This window comes from Ochotona curzoniae, unplaced genomic scaffold, assembly GCF_017591425.1.
Source record: "Ochotona curzoniae isolate NIBS_2020 unplaced genomic scaffold, NIBS_Ocur_1.0 contig_4612, whole genome shotgun sequence".
NCBI lineage: Eukaryota > Metazoa > Chordata > Mammalia > Lagomorpha > Ochotonidae > Ochotona > Ochotona curzoniae.
This window is the reverse complement of record NW_024466343.1, coordinates 13283170-13304851: the sequence shown is the minus strand read 5'-3', so window position 1 is coordinate 13304851 and position 21682 is coordinate 13283170. Positions and strand designations below refer to the sequence as shown.

At 38.2% G+C, this 21682-nt stretch overlaps 1 protein-coding gene across 2 annotated transcripts in view; it reads left to right on the top strand.

The window, feature by feature from the left end:
- The window catches only part of TTLL7 (tubulin tyrosine ligase like 7), an 87681-nt gene that overhangs the window by 39196 nt on the left and 26803 nt on the right, over positions 1–21682 (top strand). Inside the window, exons 13-17 of one of the 2 annotated variants that reach the window (XM_040987351.1) lie at positions 1169–1255; positions 5527–5725; positions 9520–9722; positions 11064–11198; positions 12924–13004. In XM_040987351.1, the coding sequence (XP_040843285.1) occupies positions 1169–1255; positions 5527–5725; positions 9520–9722; positions 11064–11198; positions 12924–13004 (705 nt within the window). Of the gene's footprint in view, positions 1–1168; positions 1256–5526; positions 5726–9519; positions 9726–11063; positions 11199–12923; positions 13005–21682 lie in introns of both variants that reach the window. The other variant, XM_040987350.1, reaches the window with a different exon arrangement.

The following is a 21682-nucleotide window of genomic DNA, read 5'->3' as shown; positions in this document are numbered from 1 at the left end:
TATTGTCTGTTATGTTGTTTCTCCTAAATAGAAGTCATGCTGCTCTATATGGGATTCATTGTGGGATGATTACTTAATCAAAAATTTTGACAAGAGTCTTAGCATTTGAATAGCTAATCTTCATCAAATTGTGACAAAGAACAACTTCTTTTACAATTACAATTATACAGTGAAATTTTCGGTTTTTTCAAAAATCTTATTATTATTGCTATTATTAAAGGCAAGGAACAGAGACAGACAGAGCCCTTATCCACTGGTTTTCTCCACAAATGCCCTCAAAAGTTGGGCCTGGGCCAGGGTGAAGTCAGGACCTAAAAACCTAATCAGATTACTCACATGAATTACAAGAGCTCAATGGTGTAAGCCATCATTCCTGGCTCCCAGAGTGCTCAGTAGCAGGTAACTGGAATCAGAAGTGGAGCTGGGACCTGACAAGGCATTCTATTATTTGATAGGAATGTTCCATTTGGGATCACAACTGGTAAGTCCAAACACATTTGTTAAAGGGACATTAAAGTATAAATCATGATGGCATAAAGTTTTAATATTTTATAGATTGAAAAGATAATTCAACAAAGCAGTTGATTATACCTCTTTCTATATAACTTAGACTCTTATTCTTGTTTGATCAGTGTCCACAGGATGTATGTTTTAATAATTTTTGCTTGACTTTAGAATGACTCTAAAAGAGGGCACTTAGGAATTTGTGCTGTGATTTGCACATCTTTCATAAAATTTGAGTTAAATTAGTGCCCATTAACTGAATACTAATGTTTGCGTCTGAGTATTAATATTATTTTATGCCGTTTGGTATAGAAATGATCAATGAATTTATAGTCTGGAAAATTGCAAAGGACTTCTAGAAATTTTAAAGTATCTTGTGGGCTAACATGTATAGTTATTGTAGCATGCAGTTTTAATACTAAAGAGGAACCTAGGGATACATTTGTTAATGATAATTAATGCATAGTAGATTCCAGCAGTGTTAATTATATTGCTAGATTTTAGTGAACCTTTCTGGAAGGGAGATCTCTAAGCCCCTTTATTTCTACTTCTTTCAGCTGAGTTTTAAGAATTTTATACATTATTTTATGAAATAAGCAATGCACTTGGGAAAATTCTAGAGTATATTGGTAATCACTGTTTTAATGAAAAATTTTCTCCAAAGGAGGAAGATATTTTGGATCTTCTAGAGCAATGTGAAATTGATGATGAGAAGTTGATGGGAAAAACTATCAAACCTCGAGGACCAAAGGTAGATCAGCTCTACCTCCCTTGATAGCAAATCAGACGATACCAAGTGCAGAGGTTCTCCCTTGATGCTGCTCATGAGAAGGAAGACTGGTGACATTCCCAAGAAGCCAGACACTGTGTGTTTAGGGCAGTTGATTTGAGAGGATGGTAAAATCTTACACTCAGGAAAATGTTCATTTCATTTTGTTAGTTCCTCTTTCCCATAGTGCTTGAGAAAGCTCATGGAATATCTATAGTTGATGATTTTTAGAAATTAGCATGCTTGTTCTATCTATCTAATTATGTCGGGATGGATAACTAACAAAGAAGTGTGTAGCATTATAGAAAGGCAAAAGACTTCAGAACCTTAATTGTGAACCCTATTTTAAGATTTATTTATTTTTATTGCAAAATCCGATATATAGACAGGAGGAGAGACAGGAAGATCTTCTGTCTGGTGACCCACTCCCCAAGTGACTGCAACGGCCGGTGCTGCGCAGATCCGAAGCCAGGAGCCAGGAACGTCTTCCAGGTCTCCCACTTGGGTACAAGGTCCCAAGACTGTAGGCTGTTCTTGAGTGCTTTTCCAACCCACAAGCAGGGGGCTGGATGGGAAGTAGAGCTGCCGGAATTAGAACCAGTGCCCATATGGGATCCCGGCACTTCAAGGTGAGGACCTTAGCTGCTAGGCCACAGCATCGGGCCCAGGAACCCAATTTTTTGATCATCTATAAGCATTCATTGTATGTTTGTCAGTATTGGAAATGTCATGATGAATGAGTAGAAAGCTGCCAAGGAAGCAATGGCAAGCCAGTGTGAGCTTCATCGACATCTGTGCTATGTTGGTCACATCCGTATGTCCTAGCAGAGTAACATATAAAGAAGGAAAGAGATGGATTTGAAAATTTATTTCTATTCTGTTCCCTTTACCTTCTGTTTCAGCACTAGTCACATGATGCTTTCAAGCTTTTCCATGCCTCTAAAATGCTTACTTAATAAGTAAATACTACTAGCTTGTTCTTGATTTGTTAGAGATCTTTTCCTAACCCATTAAATGGTCTCTGTGTAACCTTCTCCAATTCCCCAGTAAACTTAGGTGATTTCCTTTCCCTCCTCCTTTTGCTGTACCATGGATAATACTTTTATAGAGGATTTGTATCATTGCTTTAGTACAAAATTATAAATTCCTTAGATGTGGAAAATGGGTTTTAATTTTTGCATCTCTGGCATCAGGCATGTTGTAAGTCCTCATAATCCATTAATCTTTGTCATGGGCCCACCATGTCCTAGTGGCTGGTGGATGAGCAGATAGGCAACAAAAAGGTAGCTAATTCCTTGGCAACTATTATAATAAAGGGCGTGCAATGGGCCATGATGGTGGAGACAAATGGAGATGGCTTTCTAGAGGAAAAGCATTTGAATAGCAGTTTGAAGAAATGAGCAGTGCTCTACGCTTTTCAGAGGGTGGAAAGATATTCATAGTGAAGACAATATTTGAGGCAAAGACCTGGAGGTGTGACACGTATGTAGGCTAATACAAAAATAATGAGGACAATAGTGCGATTCAAGTGAAGGGTTCTTGGGGGCTGAAAAAGGCAGGATGAGTCTGGTAGAAATCTTATTTGTCAGACATTGAACTGAATAAGGTGCTGTAGTTTGAGACACCATGGAATATAAAGTTGTAGTAGGAACTGGCACCCATATGGGATCCCGGTGCCTGCAAGGCGAGAACTTTAGCCTCTAGGTACCGCACTGGGCCCTAGAGTTGATCATTTCTTTGGGACATCTATAGAAGAGTGTCTCTTCGTGAGTCATAACTTCACTTTGGGAAATATTGTGGGATTTCTAAGCTTTGATTAGTAATTGTTTTAATTCAGTAAATTGAGCATGAAACACTTTGTGGGAACAGTCATCTGGCAAAAGGACAAATAGACTTGGATTGTCTAATAATTCCCTTTGTTTCATTTATGTAAGACTTATGCAAACAAAAGTAAAAATGTTTTGAAGGGCAAAAATCACATTGTAATTTTTCCAACACACTCATTCTAGGCAAGTAGTCAGAAGTAGTTATACGTTTGAAATCAAATTAATTGGACAATTTCAGAGCAGCATAACTAGTCTGAATTTGAAACATTTTTAATTTTGGATTTATTTTTGCAAGAATCCAAAGTGAACCAAACTTGAAAATAGTTCTTTTTTTTAGAAGGAGGATATTACTTGCTGAACATTGATTTCCAATATCTTTTTTGGGGTAAGGATAATTCGAGATGATTAGGGTTAAATAAAACTGGTATTTGTAATAATTTCTCTCCTATTTGGAAATCTAAGAAGTTTACTACAGCAATAGTAAACACCATATAAAGTATGAGCAGTATTTTTTTAATTGAATGGTAATGTGATGGGTATTATTTTTGGTATTTTTATACATTTTATATGTGAGCAATCTCACAATAAGATGGAACATAAAAATAAGCAATTTGTATCATATTTCGATACCAGTTTATGAATTGGATTCATTATTTACAAAACTGTAGACTATATGCTGCTGTGACTTCTAATTATTGCTTGAACAGTTTATTGATCAAAAAGTCCCCAGTGCATCTGTGACACAAGGTTCAGCTGTCCATTTCCCCTTGTGATTCTTTATAGGGTCGAATAACTCCTTATATAGTCGAGCTCCTTAAGAATCCTTAAAGCTGTTTGCTACCTGAAGGAAGGCACCACTGGCAAGCCTGATTGTGCCACTGTTTCTTCTGGCTATGCTAAACTTCTGAAGAAACATCCTTCCTCTAGAATTCATATGCCCCAAGACTGTCAAAATGTTTGATTGTGCCACTGGTAAATGTTTTTATGCGTATCTCTTTGAACATTCTTAGTACTCAGCAAATATTATCCCATCAAAAGGGAAACATATTTTTAGACACCATTTAGTATCCTAAGTGTATTGAACTACTTTCTTTTTCTGATTATTTTTCTTCCTTTACAAAGTCGGTAACTTAAAGAGCATCCTATGGTATGCTATGTATTCTAGGCTCTTTGTGAAAGGCTTTTTTGTGAAAGATTTTTCTCCTACATACTTACTCTGGAGGATATACCATCTTTTTGTGAAGTCCCTTGGTATCCAAGGAGATTTCTCTATGGTGCATGCTAATGTCAAAACATTTTTATTTGATTTAAAAGAAAGAAGCAACTAGTGTTTACAACTCCAGGAACCTCTCCCAGCAGGAATATGAAGCATATGGTGTATATAATAAGTAGTCTCTTAAAATAATGGAGCAACAACACTTAGTCTCGACTGTACACATTTTTTTTCTGTAGGAAAGCTGTCCTACGTATCTTCTCTGCTATTCCCTCATTGGCATCAATGGAAATACATTAATTGGGATGACAGGAGAACAGTGATTCCTATAATAGAGTTGTGGGTACGTCATTTTATGGCGTTTTGAATCTGTCAAGATTTACCTAAAGAAACTTTCTCTTAATAAATATCCAGGACATTGACCTTTACATTGTCTGGTTTTGAAAAATGTACCATGGGCATTTAACAGCAATGTTATGGCCAGACCTTGTATGCCAGAAGACATGAGTTATTTGTGCCCAGCTGGGAAAGTGGAAATCTAATGAGTTTTAAAAACAATTTTTGCTCAGTACCTACAGAGAATAGTCCAGATAAGCAGTGGTTTTCTTCCTGCTATACCTTTTCTGAGTGGAGAGGCTGTTGAGTTGTTTTAAGATGTGGCCTTCCCTAGGCTGGCTTTGCAATCTGCTTCCCTATTTCCTTTGACCCCCTTGCCCGTTCTTCCCCCCATCTCCCACTTACTTCCCACTTGTTCTTACTCTGCCATACACATATATACACACAAACACCAATATGTACACATATACAGTTATTAAATGACTGGATTTTAATGATGCAACAAAAGGACTTCTCTAAGTCTTGATAAGTTATCTCTAAGTATGAACTGAAGAAAATTTGATTCTATGTAAGAATTTTTTTGTTTTCATCTTAGATGTGTTTCCTCTATCTTGGTTTTCCCTATTCATGAATACTGTGGCGCTTTTATTTCAATCATGTCAAAATAGCAGTTTCCTTATCATGGCTGAGCTACATTAAATAGGCCAGGATATTTGCAGAAACAGAACTGTAAATAGTGTAACAGGCTAGGTAACAGAGTAACCTAGCCTTCAGTGATAGGCTGCCAGAGTAAGGAGGGGCTTTGTGAATAGCAGTTAATTGTGTTAGTAAGCCTTTTAAAATAATTCTAACAACGTACTGTCTATCCTTTATTTTAGCCACTGTGTTCTATGCCTGAGAGCACGGAAATAATGAAAAAACAGAAGTACTACAGCAGTGACAGCAGCTGTGAAAGTAGCAGCAGCTCTTCAGAATCTGATGAAAATGAAAAAGAAGATTATGAACATAAAAAAGGAGATAAGCAAGTTACATATAATCTTAAACACTCCAGCCACTACAAATTAATTCAACAATCCAGTAAGTCAGTTTCTTATACTTCGGTTGGTACTATGAAGAATTATGAAACAGAAATTGTTGATCTCAGGAAAAAGTCCTTAGGCCAAACGGGTCCTCATCTTGTACAAGGAGACCTGGTTTCTGTCTATTTCCGCTTCTAACCAGACTTGGGCTCAGCCCTGAGTCCCTGTCGGGTTCTACAAATAGAAAACAAGAGGTTTGCGTTGCGTTAAGGATTCAGTCTTGTGTAACTCAAAGTTTTTGTGAAGTGACAGATTTTTTTGCGTGGGTCATGTAGCGTATGTGCCTCATGGCTGATCTGCTGAGTCCTTTCTCTTTAAAGCCAGCAGTAAGAGACCACAAGAAGTTCAAGGATCTATGCAACCAAAAGGAGCTGCATACTTCCCTGAACATCTTGAAGACTCGTGTTTCAGTCCGTGTCCCCATCTGTCACTCACTTTGTTTTATACAATCGCCTATTTTTAAAAATGTGTGTATCTCTCTAGGCATTTGACTTGAATGTATCTGTGAACCACACAATTGAGAAATAGTTGAAGTGTTGTTCCCTCCTATATTCATCTCGGGTAAGCACTGAAGTCAGGACTTTTGGTGCGTAGGAAGTATTTAGGACCTCAGTCAGCCAACTTCCCTATGCTCCTTTCCTGCCTCCTTTCCTCTCTGCCTGCTTTTCCTTCTTTGAGCATTCTCTCGTTCTTCCCCTTTCCTGTCTTTCGTTTACTCTTCAATCTCCAGTATCTAGTGTGGTGCTGCTGTTTGCCCAGACTGTTTTAGAAAGCCCCTTCCTGACACTGCCTTCAGCCTGGACTTAGGGAACCCCTGTCTTCCTAGCTCTGTATGCCTTCTGCTCCATTGCCTGGAATGCTAGAGACCAGTTTAGCCATGCAATACATATTGTTCTTGAGCAATGGTTTATTATATTAGCTCCCCCAATAATGCTGACATTTTAAAACTGGCCTTCCATGCTTGTGACAAAATACATCAAGAATGCAGATCCAATCAACAGAATTTAAATGATTCTACAATGCCACTACTGTGCTTGTTGTTGTTGAGGTTTATGTATTTGGAAGGGAAATGATGTGTTATATTCCATCTCATTTATTTATTTACTCATTCAAGAAATGCTTAGTGAGCTCCTGTTCCAGCGTTTGTAAACTATTTTTCAGTTGCTTCCTTTCCTGCTTAAGGATGCTCTAAGTGCTTTCGTTGTGTTTCTGTGTAAGTATGCCTTTATTATTTCTGCTTCGGAAGGTGACATTTTTTCCTGTCCAAATTTTGTCAGTTTTAAAATCCCTCTTCTCTCAGATAATGGGTTCATCTATAGCCACATGAATGGAAGGGACACAGGGAGAAAGCTAGGATTCTTTACAGTTCTGAACTGTTCTTTGCGTTCAGTTAGTCCGTTAATAAATTGAGACCAGGCAATAATGTACTGAAGCACAATGCAGATTGAAAAATATATTAAATACAGATTCTCATTTTATTGCCAGCCTAATTTAATTATGAATCTCTTTTCTGATTAGTTATAATTTCTTTTACACTACTTAGGAATTATAGTATAGCAAGGTTTTTTTTTTTCATTTTTTTTTCTGTTTACTCTTTCACTATCACTGTAGCCACAAGTTTTCCTTGAGTTTGTTTTCAACATGGACGCAAGTGACTGCAGAACAAGTTCCAGATTCCGTGTAGTGCTTTCTTAGATAGCTAGCCTGGGAAATGCAAACTTGCTGTAACTTCAAAGCGATATATGTTGCTTTGATATAATTTAATCATATGAAAAAGTATAGAAACCATTTTTTATGCTTATGGGTGTAAGTTACTACCATTTTTTATCAATCTACTCAAATATATTATTGACATGTTTGCCTACTTAGTTATTCTGTATGAATGTATACTATATGCAGCTGAAAATTGGACTCTTACAATTCAAGAGCAATATTTTCCTCCTATCGTCTCATCAGTCTACACAGATCCAAATCTGCATCTTAAGTACTCAAAGGGAACTACAGCATGGTTAGCAGCACATGATCTGGGGCATTTTTCTTGATAGAAGTTGCACCATTATATGTAGTAAATCTGTACAGTTCTTTATTTAAAAGCCCAAGGATTGATAAGTGACATGTTCCCGAAGAAGTCTTTCTTGGGAAGCAGTGTCCCTTCAAAGAGTACTGTGAGGCCGTATGTAGAAGACAAGAAGTCCTTTTTTATTATTATTTATTCATTTACATTTGAAAAGCAGATTTTTACTGAGAGAGGAGATACAAAGAGAGGTCTGCCATCCTCTGGTTCCTTTCCCAATGGCCTCAGTAGCTGGGACTTAGTCAGTTTAAGGTTAGGAACCAAGAGCCTGTGGCCAGGAGCTTCCTCTGGGTCTCCCAGATGGAAACAGGGGCTCAAGGATGATGGCCGTTCTTTGCTGCTTTCCCAGGTCAAAATCAGGGAGCTGAATCAGAACTGGATCAGCCAGAACACAAAATGATGCCCATGTGAGATGCTGGCGTCGCAGGTAGAGGATTAGCTTGCTAAACCATCTCATCATCCCCTCTTTTTACACGTCTATGGCTTTAAAGAGAATGCTTTTTTGTACTCTATAGAATCTACATTAGGTTCATTTTCTACTCAAAATTTCTTTTAGAAATGCATCCGTAATTAGTAGACTTATGTCTTTGACCTTTATGAAGGTTTAATTTTTTTCAACAGTTAATGAAAAGGACTATTTGGTTATTCAACCTGACTTCATGTAAGTTTTATTAGATTATTTAATTAATGAAGATTGATGTATTCCCCAAGCACAGTAAGAATATAGAACAAAGGATATATAGGCCATATGAGCTTTCAAAAGATTAAAATGTTGATAGCATTAAATGCTAATATGTTTCCCTTTGCCAGGAATCAAAATTCATCTGGAGCAATTGGTTCTCTTTCTTAAATCTTCTCAGTATGCATGGGGGAAGACATTCTGTGGTTTCCCCTAGATATTTTTTTCTGACAACCACCCTGGAGATCTATGTTATTTTTTCATTTAAACCTTTTACTAATTGAATTTAATCTAGACTTTTAAGTTCTTCACTCTTATGAATGCAAAGGCTGTCTTTTTGATATGATCCTTAAAGCAATTATTATGCATTTAAATGTGCTTGGGATGGCTTTCTTCCATCTTATTATTTACTAATGGTCCCTGTATTCTGAACCATGTGTTTGCTCTGGACACTTTCTGGATTACTTTCCAGCCCTCACTATGATTTTGCAAACCCTTTCACTTAAACATAGCCTCTAGTAAACTGCCTATCTAATTCCAAAGCTGTGGAATGCCATCATGGTGCTATAGAAAGAGGGAGGTGAAGGTACTCAGGTTAGGATTGGAACTTGAGCTTGGCTGCTTACTTGCTGTGTGACCTTGGGAAGGTTCTTTCTCTGAGCTTCTGGACCATGCGGGTCCCTACGTCTGAGGTTTTGTGCAAGGGCTAAACTGAAAGTGGCACTCTGCACAGCAGCTGGGTAATAAAAGGATTTCATCAGTGGAATCATCTTTTCTTCTGCTTTCCATTTTTCATACTTCAAAACATATTATTACAGCACTATTGACAGTTATTCTTTCTGCATCATGGAGATTCTGCACCAAGTTCACTATTTAAATGAAAGAACTAATTCCAAACTCATATTCTCATGAAGATGACTGTGCTTTGACTTTGTCACTCAGCTGCCACCTGTTCTAATTTTCAATTTCTATAGACCAATTATGGGGGGATTTCTGCTAGCACTGCTACTATACTTTCCCTCTTCTCCATCATCCTTAGATGCCATGAGGCGGTCAGTCAGCTGTCCTCGGTCCATCTCTGCTCAGTCGCCCACCAGTGCGGACAACCGCCCCTTTTCTGCTCAACAGGTGATATCCGTGTCACGGCCGACTTCAACACCTAGGTCACATTCCTTAAACCGTGCCTCCTCCTATGTGAAGCACCTGCCACACAGTGATGATGCCAGCTCCACCAGCTCTCAGGTGGTGAGTCATCTTCTGGGTCTTTTATGTTTGCAGGAAGCACTGTCCTCTGCCAGAATCTATGTGGCAAAGGAAATCAGCTGAGGACACCAAACTGAGTCCAGCCTCCTTTCGTTTTTCAGCTCATGAGCCTTTGGCGTTTGGATCAACCATTTGTGTTAGATTGTGATATAGTATGGCATCTTACAAAGCAGGCTTCACTGTATCACAGAGCTTGAGGGTGGTCATGGAAAATGAGCACTATTTTATTTTTCATTTGCTGGTGCAATAATAAGAAAATAGTAGGGCAAATCTACTAACTATGTAATTTTACAATGTACTGTGCAGTCTGAAATTTGGGGGAAATTTTTTGTCTGGAAAATTATACTTAGGACAACCGATTAATATTCTAAAAAATGAGTTTTTCTGAGAACACTTCATTACAATGCTGTTTATACTTTTTTTGGTATGATAAATCAACATATAGTATTCCCTTCTTAGCATGGGTATCAGAAATTTAGTGTTGAAGGCAATTTATTTTGCAGGGAAGTTTACTTTCAGTAAAAGTAGCTTTAAACTCATTACTAAAGCCAATGATTAATTTGTTTAGTTAATGTTAATGGTGTTTCGAAAGGGAAGAGTTAGGGTTAGGAAATAGCTGTGAATGAATCTCATTTGGGAACAATGAGTGATTTTTTTTTTTTCTAATTAAAAATAGCTGGGGCAGGCATTTAACTTACTGTTTAACCTGCTATTTGGGATACTCGCATCCCATCTTGTAATGTCTGACCTTTATCGCAGCTCCATCTTGTTGTTGATGTCCTAGTAGGCAGCACTTGGTGGCTCAATTAGTTGAAACCCACTGACCATCTGGGTGACCTGAATTGAATATCTATCTCCTGGTTTCAGTCTGGCTTTATCTTGGTACTTGGGGAGTGAAATTGTTGGTAGGCAATTTCTGTCTCTCTGCCTGTCTTATAAAGCAAAAAACAAAACAAAACAAACAAACAAAAAAGATGGAGGAGGAGAAGGGATGAGAAAACATAGAAGAAGGAAAGGGAGAGGAAGGAGGAAGAGGAAGAAAAGTTTGACTGAGGCTTATTTATAAAATCAAACTGGGTAGGAAGTATTTACTGAACACATTTTTAAGCATTTTGTGCCAGTGAAGTTGTGTGGAAGTGTGAAAGATGCTGTAGAAGTTCATATCCATTGAATGCTAAGGATTTGCGAATATAAAAAATGATTTTTTTTGCAATTTTTTCAGTTTGAAAGTATATCATTTTTACCTAGAAATATCTTTTGGATCATACTGGCACATTGCAATACGATCCTTCCAAATATCTGTGTTCTTTTCGATTTAAGAGTGAGTCTTTGCAGCATTTGAAAACAAAAGAACAAGGAGACGAGTTAACACATCAAACCTTGACTGTTCTCAAGGACATGCAGATCCGCTTTCCAGGAAAATCAGACGCAGAATCTGAGCTTCTGATACAAGATGTGAGTATGCCATGGAGCTCATATCCTCTGTCCTTCTAAAAATATTAAAATTTATTTCCCAATGGCATTAGACTCAATTACATCGCAAACCTAATTGATGTTCTTTTTAACCTCTATAAGCTTTAGAAAATACAGGGGTTTAATTTTAATTATCATGATTCCTGATCAGCGAGATCCTATATATAATTAGCAATGCAAAATATCTTTTAGTATAAGTATTGTTTTAATGATAAGACTCTTTCATCAAGTAAGAATAATTAGTATTAAATAATTATTGTCCTTGGTGATTAAAAAAATTCCAGGTTAATCTTGCTCTTACAAAGATTTGGTGAGATCTAATATGCAATGGGATGTCTCTTGACATAATGTGTCAACGATTTTTAAATGTGAAGCCTTGAATATCCTATTTTTGGGTGTAATTTTAAAATGACTTATGCTGGGTTTTGTGGATGTGTGTGTATGTGCATGTTGGCAAATACCTGTTTGCACTGTTTGCACTTTTTAGTAGAACATTCTAAAATAGTGATGTGTCTGAACATTCCTAATAAAGTTAGGGTTTTACTCTTAATTCAGAAACATAGTCTTAAGTTATCAAAATTTTTAGTGAAAGAGTGTTTCTTCATAGATACATACTTTTTAGATGATCATTTCTGGATAATTCTTTAAGTAATGAAATATTTTCTGGGAGCCATAGGGCACCATCTAGTGGCCATCTGTAAGATTAAAAACCTTAGCCATGAAATTTTTTTATGTGGTTAGTATTATTTTAGACTTGTCAGAGCAGATATGTACAAACAAAAGCCAAAATAGCAGAGCAATAACAAAAGTGATTGTTTAGTCCCATCAATAGTGGCAATCTATCCTTCTAATCATGACTTTATAACCAGTGTTACAAATATGTGTTTCATTGTTAACATATTCTTTTAAAAATTAAAATTATGTCGTGTTTGCAAGTGAGCTGCTACTTAATACATCACAAGAAAAGGAGGGAAGATAATACTGATTATAAAGGATTATTCTACATGTTTTATTCTAGTTCAACTTTTCAATAAAAAGGTTTTTTCTAAGTAAAGCCAATAATTTAAAGCACTCACTTTTAATTTTCTGCTTTACATAAACATTTTCATTATATTCCACCTCTGACTCAATACAATTAGATGATCATAGAGCAAATCTAATAGTTGTGGCTAATGTAATTGTTTCATAAAGAATTTGTACAGGCTTATATAATTAATAAAGAAGAATTTTTAATAATTATATCAGATATTATTTACTTCATGTTCACTATATGTTGTAAAATTTTGAAATGTCTGTTATATATTACTACAACGTATAACAAAAGGAGATGATAGAATGCTAATTCTATGTAGGCTACCTCTGTTATATTGCTTGTATTCTACTATGCCTAATACGGTAAATGCAGCCCTTGGAATCACAGTAGAAAATCTTCCCCAAACTTATATGTCTGAGGACTTTTGACATTGACTCATTGGAGATTGCCTTCCTGGTACACCATGCAGAGACAGCTTCAGGTTTAGATATTTCCACCAACATTTCTGTATTAAAAATGTTCGTACACATGCTTTTATGGAAGTGAGCACTGTTTATTGAAAATCATAATATAGTGCTCTCATTGTACAAATTAATTCAGTTTTTATCTGCTTATCTATTTCTCTAGTACTTCTGATGAACATTCTAAATTCAATGTTTGTCTTCTTCAAACAGATCATCGATAACTGGAAGTATCATAAAACAAAAGTGGCATCATATTGGCTTATTAAATTGGACTCTGTTAAGCAACGAAAAGTAAGTGATGCTCAGAAATGATTTCTCCCTTTTAGGATACATATTAAGCTAGGATATTTCAGCTGACGTCACAAACTTTAAACATGCCTGTTTTTTTGTTCAGTTCTTCAACAAATATTTATGAGCATTTACTTTGTGTCAGGCACTGATCTTTATTCTGAAGATTAAAAAGAGAATTAAGAGAAATTCATACTCTAATAGACATTATGATAAACACGTATGTTATAGAGCATGATGAATTTAGCATTTTAAGTCAGTGGAGAAAAGAATTTTTTTCTGGTGAGTGGAAATGAAATAATTGATTTTGTGTATTTGTAAGAAAATTAAGTTGGGGCCTTATTAGATACGGTGATATAGATTACAGTTTCATATGTAACAAGGAAAATACTAAATAAAGATTTGGAAGAAAATATGGAAGAATGTGTTTATAATCTTAGAGTGGGGACATTTCTGAAGCAAGTGCTAAAATCTGGAAGAATTAAAGGAAAAGACCTACAGATTTGATTATGTAAACTTACAAATGATAACACATCTGAAACCAAGTTAAAAACATACGTGGGGAAGGGAATTACTATTGGTGGGATGGACTGATGGTTTGAGAAAAAGATATTTGAAGCACATAAAATGAAAGTAACCCCAAGAAACTGATACTTCCTACAAATCAATCAGCAAAAGAAAATCTCACATCTATATCAACAAAAGAGATTCTAGTTTACAGCCACAGACGTTTGTATGTATGTATAAAATGGCAAAGCATATAATCCAAAGGCCATGAAAAGGCGCTTTATGCATCTTCAGACTAACTAGATCCTCAATCGCATCAATGATGAAGAAAAAGTAAGCGAAGACCATCATATTGGCAAAAATCAGTAAGACAAATAATAGCCTGTGATGAGAACTGCATGAATAAGAGTCTTTTACAATAATATTAGAGGGCAAATATATTGCTCTAATCCTATAGGAAGGTAATTTACTATATCTATTTATTATGACTATAAATGTTCACCAGCTTATGACTCAGCAAAACCGTTTCCATCATTTATTCCACCACAGATGAATAGCTTGAATCTACAAAAGGTTTATAGACACGTTCTTTCCAGTGTACGTGTATTTGTGAGACCAAAATATTTGACGCAACCTGTATGTTTGTCAGTAGAGATTAAATTAATTTTTTGGCAACCATAAAATTTAATTGTTTTCTGTTGAGTTTTGTTCCATAATAGATATTAACTGAAAGTACAGCAAAAGACTATGGATTGGGGGCATTAAACAAGAGTTCATTAGAATAGAAACCCGGATTTTACTAATCATGGGTGAAGGATACAAACAAGAAATAATACCCAAGTGAGGAATTTTCAGGAGTCTGTGTATCCCCCAGCTATCTGAGGTCCCACCTTAGATATCTGGGAACATTCTGGGTTTGGAGCAATAAGGGCCAACTGTTTTTGTCTGTCTTTCAAGAGGCAGTCTCTTTCTGATTAGATGGCTTTCATTTTTTTTTTTTTAACACGATGACCATTTATTAGCAGACAATAATCTACGGAGTCCTGCTCACAGGTGGTGACCATGGTGACCCCCTTCCTGTGGATACTGTCAGAGGGGCTGGGGTGACATCCTCAATTCACTCAGTTTCATCCCCGAGCAGGCAAGGGCTCTGAGAGCTCACTGGGGCCTGGGTCTGTGGATGATGGTCCTATTTCTTCTTGTGGCCCACAGTTTGATGTGTAGAGCAGTAATGCCCAGCTTCTTACACCTCTGGGCAACATCCTGGGCAGCGAGCCTGGCAGTGTATGGTGAGGATTCATCTTGGTCAGCAGTCACCTTCATCCTGTTGGTCATGTGGCACATGGTTTCCTTGCTAGAAAAATCAGTGACGTGGAAAAAGGTGTCATTGAAGAACTCAAAACATGTGGCAGACACCAATAAGGACTTTCTCTGTTTTCTTCCTGCTGATAAATTCAATCAGAAGGTTTATTGAAATGTCCAGAAAGGTCAACATTACCTTGGAGATTGCATTTTTCCTTTAAATATTTTACAGTAAAGGGATATCAATATATTAAATGAGGGCCTGTGCCGTGGCAAGGGTCAAAACTGATGGCTGCATCATCCAGGTTCCATGAAGTGCTGGTTTGTGTGTATTCTGGCAGCTCCACTTTTGATCTAACTCCCAGCTCATGGCCTTGAAGGCAGCCAAAGGATGGTCCAAATGCTTGGGGCCCTGTAACCCAAGGGGGAGACCTAGAAGAAGCACCAAGCACCAGGAATGCAAGGCGAGGACCTTAACCACTGCGCCACTGCGCGGGGCCCAGACAAACTCTAATTTCTTCTCATTTCTTAAAGTCTGGAACCAGGAACTCCATCTGGGTCTCTCATGCGCATCACAGGGGCACGAGTGTTTGGGCCATCATTCACTCCCTTTTCAGGCAAATTGGTTGCCAAATGGATTCAAAGTGGGATTGATCCATAACTTTGTTGTGGGCTGTAGCTGCCTAAGCCAAGGATTAACTTATGATGCCAGCCCAGGAGGTTTTGTTTTGTTTTGTTTTGTTTTTAACATTTTGTGCATTGACTCAATATTTAATGTGTGCAATAGTCAAAAATCATCCCAGAAGAAAATAACCACTGGAACAAAATTAGATGTGCTCATTGATTTATTTATATGTGAGTGTATATATATATATAAAATGTGTGTGTGCATAATTATCATTTCTTACATCTTCTTTGTTTCAAGTTCATTTCATATAAAATCAGAGGTGAAATGATTAGAGAGCAAAATACTTTTTTTTTTTGTAACAATAGGAATAATTTGAGTCCAAGTGCAGTGGGCCATGAGGTTTGCATGATGGAATTTGAGAAGCAATGTTTGGTAGAAGAAGGGGACTTGCAGTCCTATTGGTTTGCTTCTGACCCTGGCCTTTGGTGGGGGACCTCTCATAACTCCTGTGATGTCTGTGATCCTAATTACAGGAGAGTTCTTGTGAGGAACACAGACTCCATTTTGGGGATGAACTCTAGCTGTAGAAGGGCTGAAAGGCAGCTTGATTTTTTTTTTTTTCCTTCCAAGGACCTTCAAGCAAGGTTATTTCTCACATGTATTTATATGTTACCAAGAATTCTTTCTATACAGAGTTTGTAGAATATGTAGAAATGAGGGTAAGGAATTGACTGGCTTATAACATATTAACCATGCTTTTGACTATGAATTTGGAATTTGTGTTATTACCTTGTAAAACCAAACACTGCATCTAGAAAGTAAAAATAAACCTGGAAATGTAGGTCTGCTTTGGAAGGCAGAATGAGATATAATAAAAAAACTTACCTGTTTAAAAAGCCAAAGCCCTTTCCTAATTTCCATTAGATATGGATTAATCAGATTCCTCCTACTTCGGCTGTGATAATAGTCGATAATCATTGGAAAGCTTTGCCAGCTCTCAGTCCTCTGTGAAGCACAGGAATTAGAAGTAAGGAGAGTTACAAGGGAATATACTCAGGAAAGGTAAAGAGGAGAGAGATCTTCAATAATCAAAAAGACCTTCAGAATGTAGTGCAGGTCTGACTCCTTTGAAGGGATGGGATGTTGGGGTAGGAAGAGCCTCAGGTTTCATTCAGTTCTGAGAAAGTCTGTGGTTCTGATGGTGGGGACCCAGAGAAAAGACTACCTGTCAGAGGGATCCCACTCAGGAGAGGGAGCCCTTCACGTTTCCCAGCTGTGCTCAATCCTTGGCTACAGGCCCTGTGCAGGAAGCTTCTGTTGCAATTCTGAGCAGAGAAGCCGTCAGCTAGCTACCTGCCATCTTTTAAACAGGCTGATGTAAGTATAATGTCCCCAAGGCCACCACAAAGTTTGTGTAGGGTACAGTTTAATGTAACAAACTTTTAATGGTTGCAATTTCAAAAATAAGCACCATGCAAGATCCTTTGGAGATATTGAGGGCATTTATTTATTCACTCAAACATACCTTCAAAAGATATTTGTTGATGGTCTGCCATATCCTAAGCACTATTCTGCGTGTGGAATAGCATCTTAATTCCATTTACAGGCAATTGTTGAAATGTGAGTCTTCTTTCAGGATGAAAACATTTACTCGCTGTTTGCTAGACTATTGTAAAACTCTTTGCTTAGAATACCATACACATAAAGTGTCCCACATGCTTTCTTTTTTATGTTCTAGGAAATAAAATAAAATTATTTGCTTTACTTTGGTTTTCTTTAATGGGTATAAAATTTAAAGATCAAAGGCATGGAAATTAAATACTGCAAAAGATCCTCACTAGGTGAAAATGGAACTAGTTAATCTTATTTAGTGTCATGTTGTAATAACTCCAAACTTAACATAATTTAGCCTTCTTCCAGGAGTGCAGTTTCTCTGTACTCGTGTTGTCTGTGGAGAGGATATGTAAAAGTATGAAAATGCTGCAGTGTTGCTGGGCTGTGAGAAATGCCAAATTTGCTGATAAATTTCTTCTCTAATGTGATACCCAGGCTTAAGCTAAAATGAGAGGATGGAGAGTACCATATTTCCACTTATTTTAACATTCTAGGATTCTCTAGTTTATTAAGCATTTCTTCTCTGAATAGCAGCTTCTGTTTAATACCTACCATAGTTGCTTCTGCATGTGTCTTGATGTTATTATTTTTCATCTCCTTTTCATTTGGGCTGACATTGATGCTGTTAGTTTTGCTTCAGCGAAGCTGCCTTTACCCCATAGCTATGGCTGCATGCATCATTAGTACAGCATGTAGTGATTTTAATGTTATTTCTAAACTGCCCTCACCTCTTGCTATTATTTTAATTTAGGACCAACTGTTCAGCCATATGGAGTAGTTTGTCATTCAACATCTGTATGTTCTTGCAAAATATGAGTTTGTCTGTGTGCATTACACCTTCAAATGTGCTATATTTCATATGGAAAATACAAATCTTATTTTATTAATGCTGTCATTTGACTAAATCATTTATTTTTTTTCCTTTGGAAAGCTTAATGTTGAGTAAGGATGCTTTTAAAAGCCATAATGCAAGGAAATGGATACCCATGCACTGTGAGTTGGCCTTACTTGGTGTCATAGATGAAAACAAGGGTATCTCATTGACCATTTGTCTATGTGTTTCACAAATGATTCATCTTCCAACAATTTATTTTAACCTCAAAGCACTAGAATTCCAAAAAATTTACAAATAGAACTGACACACATTTACCTCATTGCAGCCTGCTTTCTTGCCTGCTTGTACTCTGCCTTCATGAAATTATTCAGTAGGTATTTTACTGATGGTGAAATTGCTCTGTCCCCACCTGTGAAGTCCCTGGAGTGAGTTAGTCCATATCATCATCCTTCACAGCTGTGACAGGGAGAGCCTGGGCAGCCTAGCTTGCAAACGGTTCCAGCTCTCGCCCCACAACCAGAGCTTGCCTTCTTGCAAAAACTTGTTGAAAATCAGAAGCAATTGGAACTAGTGTTGTTGCATAGTGGGTGGAAGTCGTGGTTGCTCCACTTCCACTCCAGCTTCCTACTGATGCACATGAGAAACTTACAGAGTATGGCTCAAATGCTTAAGCCCCTGGCACCCATGAGAGAGATTCAGATGGAGTTCCGGGTTCTTCGCTTTGGTCTGGTCCAACTCTGGCCATTGTGGCCATTTGGGAAGTGACAGCTCTCTCTGTAGCTCAGCTTTTTAAATCAATCAACCAGCCAACCAACCAATTAATCTTTAAAAATAAATAAAATGAAAAGAGGCAAGGAGAAAAGAATGTCTATGCCCTGTGGGTTGCTCTGAAAAGGAATTGGGGAGAGCATGCATTCTCAGCCCCTGCCTATATAGGAAATGCTTCCTTAGCAAAGATGCTAGCAGAGGTGCTAAGTTGCCTGACATATTTTCTATCTTTACATTAGAGGAAACATTAGGAGTGAAGCAAAATTCCCCCATATAGAACTCCTTACCCACATTCTGAAATTGCTACTTTTAGTCATGTAAGGGCTGGGAACACCAGACTGTCACACTTTCAAAGTTTCTTCTAAATCAAGAACAAAATATAAGCAGAATAGCATCTAGGAGAGTTGTGTGAAGTCAGATTTTCATCACTACCATGAGAAACCTAAAAGAAGCTGCTTGCAAGAAAGGCCTGTTTGGGCTCCTGATGTTGTAGACCAGTGGTCCAAAATTGGTTTGCTCCACTGGCCCAATCATCTGGAGAGGCTGGAGGATGGCCGTGGTCATTGTGCCCAGGAGCAATCACATGGTGACATGGCGAGCTAGGAAGCTGGGGGAGAGCAACATAGCCCTTAGACACTGTAAGTACACTGAGTCTCCACCCTCTTACTACCATATATCATGTCTTTGAGCTTTAGTCATCTGAGTTCAGGTGTTGTGTCATAGTCCGAGCATAACATTTCACCCTGGCTCTTTGATACTCATGTCCATCTTCCTTGCACTGTAACAATCATTCTGAAGCTTTAATTCAGCATTGATGTAGAAATCCAAAGTCATGTCCAAGACTCCAGGAAGATTCCTCAGGCTGTGAACCTTCAAAAAATCCCAGTCATACACTTACAGGATACAATGGACAGATGTGCATAGGTTACATCTTTCCATTCGAAAGGCAGGTGTGTGTGAGTGACAGGACAAAGCAAGAACTAAAATGAGCAAACATGAACTCATAGAGCTCCTGGACACAGTGTGGGAAAGGCAGTTCTGCTGCAATAGCTGCACTGCTCAGTGTGATGTTCACTTCTCACAAGTTAGAGTCTCATCTGTGCAGCATCACTTACTGTTCCTCTGGCAGAGACTGTAGCTGCTGTTGGCATCACATTTCTGCTTAAAGTTGCCTGACTGCAGGCTTTTTACAGTGGCTCCACATCCATGACCGTTCCTCCTCATTTCCAGTTGTCTTAGATATCCCATGAAATTGGAGGGGGTACTCCCTTGCTTCCCATGACTGTGTTGTCTGCCCTGCATGGCTGCTCTCTGAGGCTACACACTAGTGTTAGTGGTATTATCTCATAACTTTCTTGCATCCTGCACACCTGCAAAGCCAGCATCACAAGGATGATGCCAAGGTCTGTCTCCAGCAGGAACTGTCTCTATGCCAGCTTGAACCAAGTCAGTGGTTGCTTTGGGGTACTTTGCTGGCAAGCCAGAACCTAGAGCTGGCTGTAGGTGAGCAGGAAGCCTCAGGGCTCTTTTCTGAAAAGTTTATGCTCTGGAAGGTCTTTGAAACAAATTTGTACTTCTGGGCCTATAATAGGACTGGGATGGAGGGGCATTTTGAAGATTTTTAAGGTGCCCTTCAGGCCTTTTCTCCATTGTCTTACCAGTTAGCACATGGCATCCTGTTACCTGAGCTCCTTTCCTAAGCAAGCTGTTTCTGCACCACACTCTATTGAACATGCTTTTTCTTTGTTCCTTCTCAGGTCGGGCTAAAGATATTTCAAATCTTTCTACTCTTTATGTTCTTTATTCTCACTGTGTAACTGACTGAACATGGCCAATAATACCCATTCTACAGTCTGAATCCTTTGCTGGTTTGAATCTTGTCTGCCAAATGAACCAGTCCACCACTTCTCAACTCAGCCTCCTGTAAAGAATCAGGACAGAGACACAATGCAGTCAAGTTCCATTCCATGCTGTGACAACGGTGGTCAGTTTTCAATAGAATCCTTATCACCATGGCTGGAATTGTGATTTAGCACATTGAGCGTCTACCTAAGACTCCAGATCCCACATCAGAGCACCAGTTTGAATTCAGGCTGCTTTGCTTCTGAACTAGCTCCCTGCTAAGGTATTTGGAAAAGCAGCGGAAGATGATACTTGGACCCATACAAGCACGTGGAAAATGTGGTTAGAGTTCCTGCCTCCTGGCTTGGCTTAACCCAGCCCTAACTGTCCTGCCCACTGGGGAAGTGAGCTCATGGATGCAATATCTTTTTCTCTCTTCCTTTCTGCCATTCTACCCAAAAGAAAATAAATCCTTATTCGCCTCAGTAATCTCATCAGCATGGCCTTTATGACCTACATTTCTGCCAAAATCCTGAGTGTGCATCTGAATTGCCCATCATTTTTCTGCTTGTAACATCGCAACCTTTCCTTAATCTTTCTCCAAATTTTCTCATTTGTCAGTTCACCAATTCCAAATCCATCTCCATGTGTTCAGCTATAGCTAGAGTAATGATCCCTTTCATGGTTCCAATTTTCAATAGGATCAGTTTTTCCTCAAGTGGAATATCTAAGACAAGCTACTTTCAAACGAAGGAGCTTATTTTGTCATGGTTTTGGAGGATCACACTGCAGGTTTTGGGAAGACCCCATTATTTTATCCACCTGGTATGGCAAGAAAATGGCAATCGCCAAGTATGTGTGTAGAAGTACAGGAAATACCACATGGTGTGCTAGGGAGGAGAGAGAGGGAGAGAGGGAGAGCCTCCTGAGAACTAGCTTCTTGGGACATGCCCTCAGTGACCTAACATATTCTATGTCTACCCCTAAGCACCATAATTGCATCCACTCTCAGTATTAACCATGATCCTGATATCTAATCACCTGCATGAGTTTGAGCTCCATATTGTTTTCAAATCATAGCAAGGGTCTCCTGTAAATAGTGTACCCAGCACAGTGGTTTACGCTAAGCAGCCAATACACGCAGGCTGTCCTTCTCTTCGGTTCTTGTGTATCATGTACATTTTG